The sequence below is a fragment of the Meles meles genome, chromosome 14, assembly GCF_922984935.1.
Source record: "Meles meles chromosome 14, mMelMel3.1 paternal haplotype, whole genome shotgun sequence".
In the NCBI taxonomy this organism is placed as follows: domain Eukaryota; kingdom Metazoa; phylum Chordata; class Mammalia; order Carnivora; family Mustelidae; genus Meles; species Meles meles.
Genome location: NC_060079.1, coordinates 6,110,229 through 6,123,550, shown reverse-complemented (window position 1 = coordinate 6,123,550; position 13,322 = coordinate 6,110,229). Strand labels below are relative to the sequence as shown.

General features: G+C 36.9%; 1 protein-coding gene across 3 annotated transcripts in view; it reads right to left on the bottom strand.

The window, feature by feature from the left end:
- SGCG (sarcoglycan gamma) overlaps positions 1-13,322 on the bottom strand; it is a 126,423-nt gene that overhangs the window by 19,771 nt on the left and 93,330 nt on the right. For all 3 annotated transcript variants that reach the window (XM_046028349.1, XM_046028350.1, XM_046028351.1), the window contains exon 5: positions 7,435-7,554. In XM_046028349.1, coding sequence (XP_045884305.1) covers positions 7,435-7,554 — 120 coding nt within the window. The remainder of the gene's footprint in view (positions 1-7,434; positions 7,555-13,322) is intronic.

Genomic DNA, 13,322 nt, shown 5'->3' with positions numbered 1-13,322 from the left:
AGTCATCCCACAGGGAGTGATGCTTAGGATCGTTGGAACCACCACAATGAAAAAGGGAATGTCAACACATTTAAAAGAAGCAAAGCTGGAGTATTACTGGACCACTCAATTAATCAAACTGAAGCTACCCTGACTCCAGACTTTTCATGTAAGATAATATATATTCTTATCATTTAAGCCACATTTAATTCAGTCTCTTGTTCCTTTCACCTGAAGATTTTTAACCAGGTCATCAACTGTTCATAGAGTTTCATTACAAAGTGTTTGGAGATCTTGGATATGTTCTTAAAGTATATGGTGATCTCTTAGCATCTTCTAGATAATCTGTCAAGTATCTTTTTAAGGGACCTGGATTTATCATCTTTGTTTATGTTCATTTTTCAGCTGTTGAAATCTTTTTCTCCAGATCCTCTTTTGTCAGTGGCTTTGTGAGTGACTCCACCATCACTTCTGACCTCATGTAAGCCTGCTTAGCTGCACAGGTGCAAATAAATAGACTGGCTTATCACTAAATCTTGTTTTCCTCAAGGGAAACTAGATACCATTACAGGACCATGTTTTTATTAATAAAAGTTGGGGAAATGAACCCAGCCTAGCAAATCCCTGCCAAGGAATTAAAGTATATTTTTTGCCAGAAGTCAATTCTGGTAATGGTATAAAAATTTTTTTTTCAAGATGAAATTTTGATGCTACTTCAGTAATATGTTCTATAATTGCAATTAACAAAAGAGGCATACTAACTTTGGCCACTTGGTGACCAATTCTATTTTTAGGGGGAAAAAGGAGACTGCTTAAAAGCCTTAGTCAATTTCAAAGTGAGTTGGTTATATTATTTAATCTCCTCCATAAATATGATTTAAAAACAACTCTTCCAGTTTCCTAGCTGACTAAAGTCTAAATGGAACTTAAGACTTTTTAAAGAATGCTACTTTACTGAAATATATTTGACACATAACACTGAGTAAATGTAAGGTTTAAAACATGTTAATTTGATACATTTATATATAACTGTCATTGTAGTGAAAATTAGCATCCTTATCATACTACATAATGGTCCTTTCTTTTTAGTGAGTGCAGTAATTAACTTTTAGTCTCTTAGCAATTTTGATGACTTATACAGTAATGTTTTCTATATTCATTATACTGTGCATTAGATCTCTAGGACTTATTTACTGCTCACTGCAAGTTTGTACCTTTAAATAACATCTGCCCTATCCCTCATTCACTGGTAATTATTGTTTTATTCTTTTTTTTTTTTAATGAGTTTGGCTTTTTTAGAGTCCACATGTAAGTGATATCACACCAGTACTTGTTTTTCTCTGACTTCCTCACTTAGTATAATGGGTTCAAGTTCTATCCATTTTGTTGCAAATGGCAGGATGTCCTTCTTTATCATGATAGGATAATATTCTATTGTATATCCTACTATATCTTTGTCCATTCATCTGTTGACGGGCCCTTAAGTTGTCTCCCTATCTTGGCTATTGTGAATAATGCTGCAATAAACATGGTAGTTTATATATCTCAATTTCCTGTTTTCAGTTCCTTTGGGTATATACCCAGAAGTGGAATTGGTGGGTAATATAGCAGATCTATTTTTAATTTTTTGAGGAAACTCAATACTATTTTCCACAGTGGTTGAGACAATTTACATTTCCAACAACAGTGTACTTCTTTTCTCCACATGCTCACCATCATGTTTTTTTTTTACTTTCTTGATGAAAGCCACTCTAACGGATGTAAGGTGATATTGCATTATGGTTTTGATTTGTATTTCCTAGATGAGTAGTGGTGTTGAACATTTTTTCATGTACCTGTTAAAAATTTGGATGTCTTCTTAGAAAAATGTCTATATAATTTCTTTGCCCATTTTAAAATCTGACTTTTTTTGGTTTGTCTTTGAGTTGTACGAGGTTTTTGTTATTCTCACTGTTATTCATTTGTATGAGTTCTTTATGTACTTTAGCTATTAACCCCTAGTCTGATCCATGGTCTGTAAAACTTCTCCACACTTTGTAGGTTGGTTTTTCATTTTGTTATTTGTTTATTTTGTGTGGAAGCCTTAAGTTTTATGTAGTCCCTTTTGTTGGGTTTTGCTTTTGCTCTTTGTGCTTTTGGTGTCATGTCCAAAAAATCATTGCCAAGACCAGTGTTGACAATCTTCTCTATGTTTCCTTCAAGGAGTTTTATAGCATCAGCTCTTATATTCAAGTCTTGGATTCATTTTGAGTTAGTGTTTGTGAGTGGTGAAAGACAGATATCAAATTCACTGTTCTGCATGTAATTTATCCAGTTTTTCCAACACCATCCTTTCCCTATTGGGTGTTTTTGGTTCCCTTGTTGAATATTAGTTGAATGTATATGTGGGGGTTTAATTCTGGGTTCTCAATTCTGTTCCATTGGTCTATGTATCTATTTTTATGCTAGTCCCATACTGTTTTTATTACTACAGCTTTGTAGTACAGTTTGAAACCAGTGTGATACTTTTAGCTTTTGTTTTTTCCCTCTCAAGATTGCTTTGGCTCTTAGGGGTCTTTTGAAGTTCCAAATAGTTTTTTATATTTCTGCAAAGAATGCATTGGTTTAGTGGGCAAGGATTGAGCTGAATCTATAGGTGGCTTTGAGTAGTACAAGCATTTTCACATTATTGATTCTTTTGGTCCATGAATATGGGTGAATTTTCATTTGTTCATGCCTTCTTCAATTTCTTTCAATAAAGTCTGGTAGCTTTCATTGTACAGATCTTTTACTTCCTTGGCTAAACTTATTCATTTTTTATTGTTTTTTGATGTTATTGTGAACAGGATGGTTTCCTTTACTTCTTCAGATGTTTCATTATCAGTGTATAGAGATGCAACTGATTTCTGCATGTTGATTTTATATCTTGCAACTTGCTGATTAGTTCTAGCTGTTTTTTTGGTTGAATCTTTAAGGGATTTTCTACATACAAGTCATATCATCTGCAAGCAGAATCTGCTTAAGAATTAAAGAAGTTTCATTTTATTCTTTGAGTACTTAAGACAAAGGTAATGACAAAGAAACATTTCTTTACGCAAGAGTCAAGATTAGGACTTATAGCATAAGTCAAGAATTTGGAGTGCACCACCTTAAAGAAAGAGCAGCTTGATCCCTTCTTTTACATCCCATGCATATTAGGGCAGTTATGAAGTAACCAGGAAAGAGAAAGTGAAGCAAAGTATTTTATTTTCTTTCCCAGTCCCCAGAGTGAAGCTGGCTCTGTCTCTCTTATCAAATCTTTCCTTGGCTGTCAACTGCTGCTGCTTCTGCTCCAAGAAACTCCAAAGGCTACTTGGAGTCAATCCATTTAAAAAAGACCAAACTTTCATAGTAAGTAAGTAGTGGAAAACAGCTTTAATGGAAATTCATCCTTAAAAATTAAAGTTTATAAAGATATTCTTATTGTATTTTATATTTAACAAAACTAGCTATAATTATAGCAACTATGAAATCATAGAAAATAACAAAGAATAAATCAAGTTTTGTTTTGGTGTTTAATTTTTCCAACAGTTGAAATTATATTATAGTTGTATTAATTTTTTATTTATGTGCCACAAACTATGACAAAGTTAACTTCTTAAAACAGTATCCACTTATTAGCTCATAGGTCTGTAGGTCAGAAGTCTTACCCAGTGGGCATGGCTGGATTTTAAGCTCAAGGTACCATAAAGTCAAAATCAAGGTGTCAGCTATGCAGGGTTCTTTTCTGGAGTGTCTGGGTAAGAATCTGGTTCCAAGCCCAGTCAGGTTGTTGGCAGAAGACAGTTTCTTGTGGTTTTAGGTGTGAGGCTCTGTCTTCTTACTGTCAGCCTACCACCCAAGATTCTAGAAGTCACCACATTTTTTGTCATTCAGCCCCTTCCATCTTCATATAGCAACAGAGAACAAATCCTTGTTGCACTTTGAATTTTTTTTTTTATTTCCCTTTGTACTACCAGCCAGAGAATAATGCTCTCTGCTTATAAAGAGCCCATGTGATTAGAGTAGATCATTGAGAACTAATCCTCAAATGGACAAACTCCCTTTTGGCACGGAATAACATAATCATGGGAATGATCACATCATAGTCAGAGATTCCTTCAATGCTCAGAGGTGAGGGCATTTTTTTTTTAATATTTTTTTATTTATTTGACAGAGAGAAATCACAACTAGGCAGAGAGGCAGGCAGAGAGAGAGGAGGAAGCAAGCTCCCTGCAGAGCAGAGAGCCCGATGTGGGACTCGATCCCAGGACCCTGAGATCATGACCTGAGCTGAAGGCAGAGGCTTTAACCCACTGAGCCACCCAGGCGCCCCGGTGAGGGCATTTTATAAAGGCAGAGGTCACTGGGGATGATCCTTAGAATCTTGCCTACCATAGTAACACAATATGAAACTGTATGTATTTTTTAACACATGCAGTAAAACCATTATAACAGTCAAATTGATGGCACCGCCAATCTTCCCAAAGATGAATATTTTAATCTTGGGATAGTAAAATTATTGATCTCTGAAGTACCTATCAGGTCACCTTCTTTGTTCATTTTCACTTCTTTCAGTGGCTAAGATCTTCTTTTGTTAATGGCTTTGTCAGTGATTTCAGTATTTCTACGTATCTTTAAACTTCCAGGAAAACCTGTCTTTTGGAAGACTTGCAATTTAATTTCATAATTGATTTGTCCTTGCTTTGTTGCACTCTGTATAATATCCTCCAGTCAATGAGAGACCAGTGGGTAAAGATGTTTGGGGCTGTAGTGTGAAGCACAGATGGGTGAAAGTTTCTCCAGGTCACACAGCTACTCGTGGAGCAGCTAGGATTGGAGCTCAGCCTGGTTCTCAAAAAGTTCTCAGAAAGTTATCCACTCTTATTTTTAATAACTGTCTATTATTTAACAATTTTAAAGTAATTTAATAATATTTATATTAACATTTAGCTTCATCAACATACTTTAATAATATGTAATAATTGTCTATTAATAGCCATTTATTAATAGTCATTCAGTCTCTACACTCTGTTTAGAACAATTATCTCACTTTTTCTTTGTGATAAACCTTGACGCATTTCTAGGACCAGCTCAAATCCCTCTTTCCTTGAGAAACCTTGTCTGACGCACTCTGTGCCACTCTCTATCACACTCCAGCACAAATGGTGCCTTTCGCCAGGCCGCTCCTGTAGCCCGTGGCCCAGACTCTCTTACAGGCCTTAGCAGACTGTGTCCAACTGATTAATTTATGTTAAAAGCTCTCCAGCTGAAATATAAACATTATGTAAAAGGAAGTATGTCTTCATTATTTTATACTATAGGTGTTTAGCTTATATATTAGATATATATATATTTTCAAGCAACATATATTTTGATGAGCTGTGATATATGGGTGATTCTGATACATATAAGCAGGTAATAAATAATATAGTTGCTTATCAATTTTTCTCACCTGTTCCACTAAAACTAATGTCAACATCAAGGCCTGGAAGGAGCCCTAGCCTCCTGTGTAGGATGACTTGGGTTTGAAGCAATCTGTCAAGCAGTCTAGGAATAGACTGTTTTCCCTATGGATTTCATTGCTCTGCAGTGCAATAACACTTTACCAAGACCTCTGCTGTCCTTTGCCTATACTAATCTACTTAATTCAGCAATGCTAGTACAGTAGACATCATCAATCCACTTTTAAAAGGAAGATTTTTATTTGTTTGTCAAAGAAAGAGAGAGAGCACAGCAGGGGAAGTGGCAGGCAGAGGGAAAAGCAGACTCCCCTGCTGAGCAAGGAGCCTGGTTCAGAACTCTATCCCAGGAGACCCTGGGATCATGACCTGAGCTGGAGGCAGATGCTTAATGGACTAAGCCACCCAGGTGTCCCCATCAATTCATTGTTAAAAGTGGGGAAACAGCCAAAAGAGATGAACTTGGCTGAGGTGATATGACTAGTAATTGTTGAGAGAGGAATAGAATCAAGATCTAGAAAGCCAGGAAACTTTGTATAATGCACTAGTAGATTTCTGATGACTAAGACTCTTAGGCAACCTAGCCATTTCTTTATTAGGAAATGGTCAATTCCTTTAAATAGATTTAAATAGATTGCTAGTGTCCTTTATTTTAGTACAAAACCCACAGACCCTACTGCCTTAGTGTATGCTGCAAAACAGGTTCTGATTCTTATATTATGTTTTGTTAGGTATTATACATTACATAAAGCTTTGTATGAGGGTTGAGTCTACTTCTTACGTCAGTTTTAATTTATGAGTATTGGCAATAATGCATGAGAGAATGAAGTTGCTGTTGTTTTTCAGACCATTAGAGAGAAGTACTGGGATCATTTAACTCTGGAAGTGTCTGCCTCCTAATGTTTTATAGTCTTGACAGAAGCTCAATGAGTACATTTCAAACATGTTCTGAACATTTTTTTTCACAAAATTTCTTCTTTTTAGTGCTAAAAGTGATTCCTATCAGAACCCTACCCAATCTTGATTTCCAAGAGAGTCAAATTTTTATAGAAATAGAGGGACTCCAAGTGAGAATGAAAGAAACTTGGAAGAAGATTCGCTTGCAAAAGACATATGGAAAAGAGACCCTACAATATCATACAGATGATGGAGGAATTTATGGTAAGTCTTTGGGTCACAACCACTGGAAAGAGATAAAGGGTTACCATATGGTGGAAGAAGAGAGTGAGCAAAGATTTTTGAAGAAGATTTCATTCTTCTAGGAGAATATCAAGAATTAAAAAAAAAAATGCCATGAAGAAGAGTCAACAAATTCAAACTGCTTTTTCTTACCTGCTGGAAAGATTCCAGAGTTAAGTGTGCCAAAAGTAAAACATGCTTTTGTCGAAGTGTATTATACAGGTTATTTTTTTCTAAAGAGTTCCTACATAGAAATGGATAAAGAAAATGTGATATTTATATATGCAATGGAATATTACTCAGCCATGAAAAAGAAGGAAATCTTGCCATTTGGAACTATGGATAGACCACGAGGGCATTATGCTAAGTAGAATAAGTCAGAGAAAGATAAAGGTTGTGTGAACTCACTTACACGTGGAATTCAAAAAGAAGCCAGACTCATAAATACATAGGACGGACTGGTGGTTGCCAGAGGGGCAAAATGGGTAAAGCGGGTCAAAAGAAACAAATTTTTAGTTATAAGATAACTAAGTCCTGGGGATGTCACGTAAGTGTGGTGACTATAGTTAACAATACTGTATTGCATATTGTAGTTTCTAAGAGAAAAGATTTTGAAACTAGTATGACACTGTATGTTAACTACACTGCAATTAAAATAAAATAAAAAAAAGTCTCCCAAGGAAAAAATCTGTAGCTATGTGGTGATTGATGTTAACCAGATTTAGATACAGATTATCAAATCACTACCCTGTACACCTGAAATGAGTCTAATGTTACATGTTAATTATATCTCAATTTAAAAAAAGTTATCACATACCAGTTACTCGAAGTTTATCTGTACCAACCACAACTTCCTTTTCATCGACAGTAAACAGTGGCTTGCCATCCTTGGAGTTGATCTGAAACTGTTGACTCTGGACTTCTACCATTTTGGGACCTGAACAATTCATTAAAACAGTGTATTATGAAGTGTTTACTATATGTAGTATCAAATCTCTATTTTTACATGTCATGTCACTCAGCAATACCAAATTACTAAATATACAAACTCTGTTATCAATAGTTCTCTTAAAATCTGTGATTAAACTTTTTAAGTTATAAGCCTAAATCTGTATTATTAAAATTATGTCAAATATGTGCCAATCTACAAAGCATAATGCATAGAGATGCTGAGTCACTATGTTGTACACCTGAAACGAATGTAATGTTGTGTGTCAACTATACTCAAATAAAAAAATTTAAAAAACAAAACCAAAAAAATGTGTTAATCTAGATGAAATATATGAATGGCTAAGTCATCTAAAAGTTAATTTTTTCAAGTTTACAACTTGCCCAAAATAACATGCTTCTTCTACCCAGATCATTTAAATTTGTAATCTTTCCAGCATTACCCAAAGAAGGATGAGATTTGTGAAAGACCATTTTATGAATGGCTCACTTTAATGGCCAAAGTCAATCCAGAAGATGAATCACACTCAGATTCCCTCCTTTGCTTTTATCCTCAGGAGAGATCCTCACCTCTTACCCTCTGGAGAAAACAGACATCATCTTGGAAGAACATCTTCAAACTTCTCTCCTTTCCTTTCCCCTATGGCATTTTTTGTCTTCTTCATACTTTCCTTCTTTGTATTTCAGTGACAGAAGCATCATTTTCCCCTCCAAGTTTCATCTCATCAGATGAGTTTTAGACTCATTGCCTGCCAATTCATTTTTTACTCAGCAAAGTTTTAGTGGGTGTTCCCAGGTGCTGGGCATTGGGGATACTGTGCCCTCAAAAGCATACGCGACCTTGTTTGATTTGCCTTGCCTGCTCTCAGGCATTCACCATTTTGTTTCCTAATTGGTCTTTCTAATCCTGGCAGCATAATGGATTAATCTCTCCAGAAATCAGTTCTCAGCATTCACTCAAGGAACTACAAGTGTTCCTTAATTCTTTTGTATGTTAGCTTTATAGTCTTACCTGGGAGAGTAAGTTTATTGAGAAAATGGATATCTTAGAGTCTTCGCGTATGTGTCCCTTTATCACTCCCAGTACTCATTAAAGTTGATGGATGCCTAACCAGAAGTTAAATAGAAGCTCTTCAATGAATACATTAACCAGTTTTGGATATGGTTACCAACATATCCTTACTTTATTTCATTGACTGGTATTACAAAAGCCTTCAATGATTTTTCATTTAAATACGTCTCTCTGTCTGTGTGTGTATGTGTGAGGCAATTAAAGGTGGAACTCACTTTTCCTCTATGTCTTAATCCTTCCCTTAAGGAAGCCAGACTTTATTTTATTTTATTTTTAAAGATTTTATTTATTTATTTGACAGACAGAGATCACAAGTAGGCAGAGAGGCAGGCAGAGAGAGAGAGGAGGAAGCAGGCTCCCCGCTGAGCAGAAAGCCGGATGCCGGGCTGGATCTCAGGACCCTGGGATCATGACCTGAGCCGAAGGCAGAGGCTTTAACCCACTGAGCCACCCAGGTGTCCCTGGACTTTATTTTTTTGATAGTTGCCTATATTTCTGCTCCTCTACACTTACACCAGTCTTAGTCACTAAGGAACTCAGCATCACCATTCACCTCTTTTGGTTCACCGCTGTATCTTACATAGTCATCATATAAATATTGCTTTGTATTACGTGATAATACAATTATCTTCAATACTAATATGGAGTTCTGGGCATTTAAAATTGACAGGGAGAAAAAACCTGGAATAATTTATCCAGTAAGACTTCACTGTTGAGCTTACTGGAGAGCCACAGAACAGTTCTAGGAGGCTTTATTAAGTAGAAGGGGTTCAACAACATGACTGATACTTTTTCTGTAACCACTGGTTCATAAATGGTGATGAAACAGTCAATGACTTTAGGAGCATAATTTTCATGAGTTGCTACTCATGTTTTGTATGTTTGACATACAAATCGTACTCAAGGCAAAGAAAATGCAAAAATGTGACTCTTGATTTCAGGATCATGAGTTTGAGCCCCATGCCAGATGGGGAGATTATTAAAGAGAAAAAAAAATAAAAAGAAGAAAATGCAAAAAAAAAAAAAAGTCTGTACTATTCAGCACAAATTTATGGCATTTTTTTTACGTTCAAGTTTCTGTGCCAAGAATTGAGGATAGAGAAGCGGTGTATAGCTCACAACTTACAGGAGTTCCTAGTGCACTGGAGAAAAAAGCATATGAACCTAGTTCCAGGACAGTTTGGGAAGTGCTATGATACAAGGAAGGCAGCATTCAAGAGAACCCTGACAGGGAATCCCTGATCTATCCTCGGGGGTCAGAATGGAGCCCTGGGAAATGATGTCTGAGCAACTATGGTAGCTGGAAAGACAGACCGGAAATGGTACATTAGGAAGAAAACCCAAATCAATCCAGCTTCCGGTTCCACCATTAAAAAAAAAGAAAAAAGGAGAAAACCTTTATGATGAGGCACGAGAGCCAGAATACCTGGTCTGAAAAATAGGTGTGCCCTCAGAGAAGAGTTGATGTTACAAGATGCATGTTTGAAAAAGAAGAAATGTAGAATGAATTCCTTCCCAAGGAAGTTTTCTGTTTTCTGTTCTTGGGATAATATTAAATTTGTATAACTTTTCCAAAAGATACTAAATCAAAAAATATTTGCTTATGTTTTAAAGTCCCAAAGTACTACATTTTGGAAACTTTACAGTAAAAAAAAATTTAAATAGAATTTTTTGAAGGAAAAGACAATGTTTATTTGGGAGTATGTGCAGAGAGGTGAAGGATGCCTGCAACATTACTGTGTCAGAGCTGTACAAAAGGATATAGTCAGAGATGTGGCAAAATCTCACGGAGCTGACCTTGTAAAGTTTCTGTTTCCCTGATGAAGGGAGAATGAGGCACATCAGGTAGAGGAAAATACTTGAACAAAGGCACAGAGGTGAATAAAATTCCATCCTTGTTTTATAAAAAATAAAGAGACATTGAGGGTGGTAGTTTTGGCTTTCCACTCCTCTGTGAGCATGCTGGTCAGATTCTCGGCAGATTCTTGCTGTTCTTCAGAGAAGAGTGGTACACATCAGCGCATTGACCATCAGCATCCTCCTCTTCCCAAGACTGGTACTTTCCCACCCATCTTTGTCATTCACTTCCTCTTTCTCAGTTCTAGAATGTCTGCTCCAGAGATGCGATCTAACATTGAATTCTCCATATTCTTCCACTCTTGCTTCTTTTTTTTTTTGAAGACTTATTTATTTTAGAGAGAGCGCATTCGAGTGGCAGAGAGAGAGGGAGAAGGAGAAAAAATCTCAAGCAGACTCCTTGTTGGATGTGAAGCCTGATGTGGGGCTCAATTCATGACTCGGAGACCATGACCTGAACCCAAATCAAAAGTCAGCCCACAGAGCCAACAGGCGCCCCTTTGCACTCTTGCTTCTATCGAAACCTCTGCAGGCTCACCCCGGAATTTATTCTGCAACATCAGAAGATACAGTGCTCAGAAGAGCTGAATCAAAGTTCTAGAAGATGTCATCACAGTCTTCTCTGCGTGTTTCACACTGTGCCAGATCTTGGAGGAGCGTCGGCCAGAGGACATCCAGCTGCTCTCTGTGATAGCATTGCTTACTACCATCATGACTTCTCTAGACTTTTCGTCAATTACAAAATTGTTGGGCTCAGTTTTGAGCAATGACGATGTGTTTGTGCAGCAAACAGAAGACTCTCGGTTAGTTCTCTTTGAAGGGGCTGCAGAAACCTCTGCACCAAAGGATCAAAGTTAAAGAGAAAAAGCCCATAAATTCCCACCAGTCTAGAGATAAGGTCCCTAAGCATCACCCTCATTTCAAACCTCTGCTCAGAGCATGCTGCGTGCTTAGTAATTTACTTGCTGAACCTCGGAGAATCATGAATCAAGTGAACGGCTGAAAAGTCAAAACACCTCAGTTAGCGTTCTGCTTTTGTCCCTTGAGTACACTCTTAACATTCACAGCCTGTTGTAATCCTGCATTCAGAGCTTCTCTTTGCTGTAGCACATTGCACTAGGAGAAGGTCCTTCATCTTCAGATTCTGAGTCACTTCCCCCTTTCTCCTATTTCCCTAGGAAGTATTTCAAAACAGTAACATCTTGGTGACTTCAGGGAAACATGCAGCTGGGATAACCCTGGTTATTTTGGGCCTCATTTCTAATGTTTCTTCTGCCAAGTTCAATGATTACATCCAAAGATAGCTTGGTGGCAGGTGCAACTCTGGCCGTAATAAAGTGCACGTGAAATTCCACAATGGTCTAGTAACTTTCTTTTTATTTATATTCCTTATATTAGTCACTTCCTGAGTATATACATTTTATATTCTTTATATTTTACATTTCTATTCCTTATATTAGTCATGTTCTGAATATATAAAGTCTTTGCAGAAGCTTAATCATGGCAATGTAGAAGTTCCAAGAGCCCTAACACACTTGATGGATTGATGAAATTCTTATTTCTCTGCTTTGCTGTTTGAAGACCTGAATCTAAGACAGTGTGATTGTAGTAGAGGGTAACTTCCAGCACCCAGGAAAATGGCTTTGCTGTCTGGGTGGCCTTGACCAAATGGTGCCATAAACATTACCAGCTTCCCCACTGGGTTTATTTGGTTGTAATCTGAAATCTGTAATTTGGTTGGATAGATAGTGACTACAATGGTATGGAAAGCCCTCAAGTTAGAGGCCAGGGGTCCTGCTTGATCAAATTCTGTACCTACTGCCAGTCTTTGGAAAGCTGGGGCTTCAGCAAGACACACTGGCTGTGGCCTGGCTACGTTCTCAAAAAACTCAACTGCCAAACCGGCCCAGCCCATTTGAGTGCAGCTTGCCAATGTCCAGGCACATTTTATTTTTAAGCTAACCAGAATTCACTTCTATTACTTGAAATCAAAAGAAAATTAACTGTGGTAACCAGAGCTGCACTTACAATTAGGAAGATTCTATTACTGTTGTTATGCATTGATATCTTTCAGTTCAAGGATTTGAAATGCTGGCTATTATTGCTTGCTTGTCAATGTTTGATTTCTTTTGGGATTTGAGAATTTTGGTTTTGACTATACTGGTTGCCATTTTTTCCCAGTGGCTTAGTAATAAACAACTGTTCATTTAATTAAGTGGAATTAATTTGGCTAGTTCACATAAATTACATTTTAATATCCAGGTTGGCTAAATTTAGTGTCTTCCAGGAAATATGAGGCTGGAATGACTGTGATTGTGGGAAGTCACTTATTTGAAAATAACCTTGGTGAGTTGAAAGCCATATTCCCTGGTTCAGGGTCCTCACTATAACAGAGGTTTTCCAACCAAAGTTTATTAAGAAATCACTAATTTTAACACTATATGAAGCAGGAAACACCAAGGTTAAAACCGAAGATTTAAGGCTAACAGTTTAAGCCAAAGTAATTCTAATGGGGAAGTCTTTTGTTTTTTTGTTTTTTTTTTTAAGTCCATTTTTGGGTGACAAAAATGATAACAATATTTGCAGGAACTAGGATGGTTACTGGTGTGCCATAATTTAAGGAAATCTAATTGGAGAGAGGGAGTGCTATACTCTGGGCTGAGGGACATAAGTCCTGGGGTTTGCTTTTCCTGCTACCGACTAATTCTTGCTAACTGCTAATTTCTACTCCCTCCTGGTTTGGCTTTTTCTGCTATAGAGCTGTGTGTTTTTGAGCAAATGAGCTTTCCAGTGCTTGTTTTTTCACTCATGCAATTGGAGACAATTTA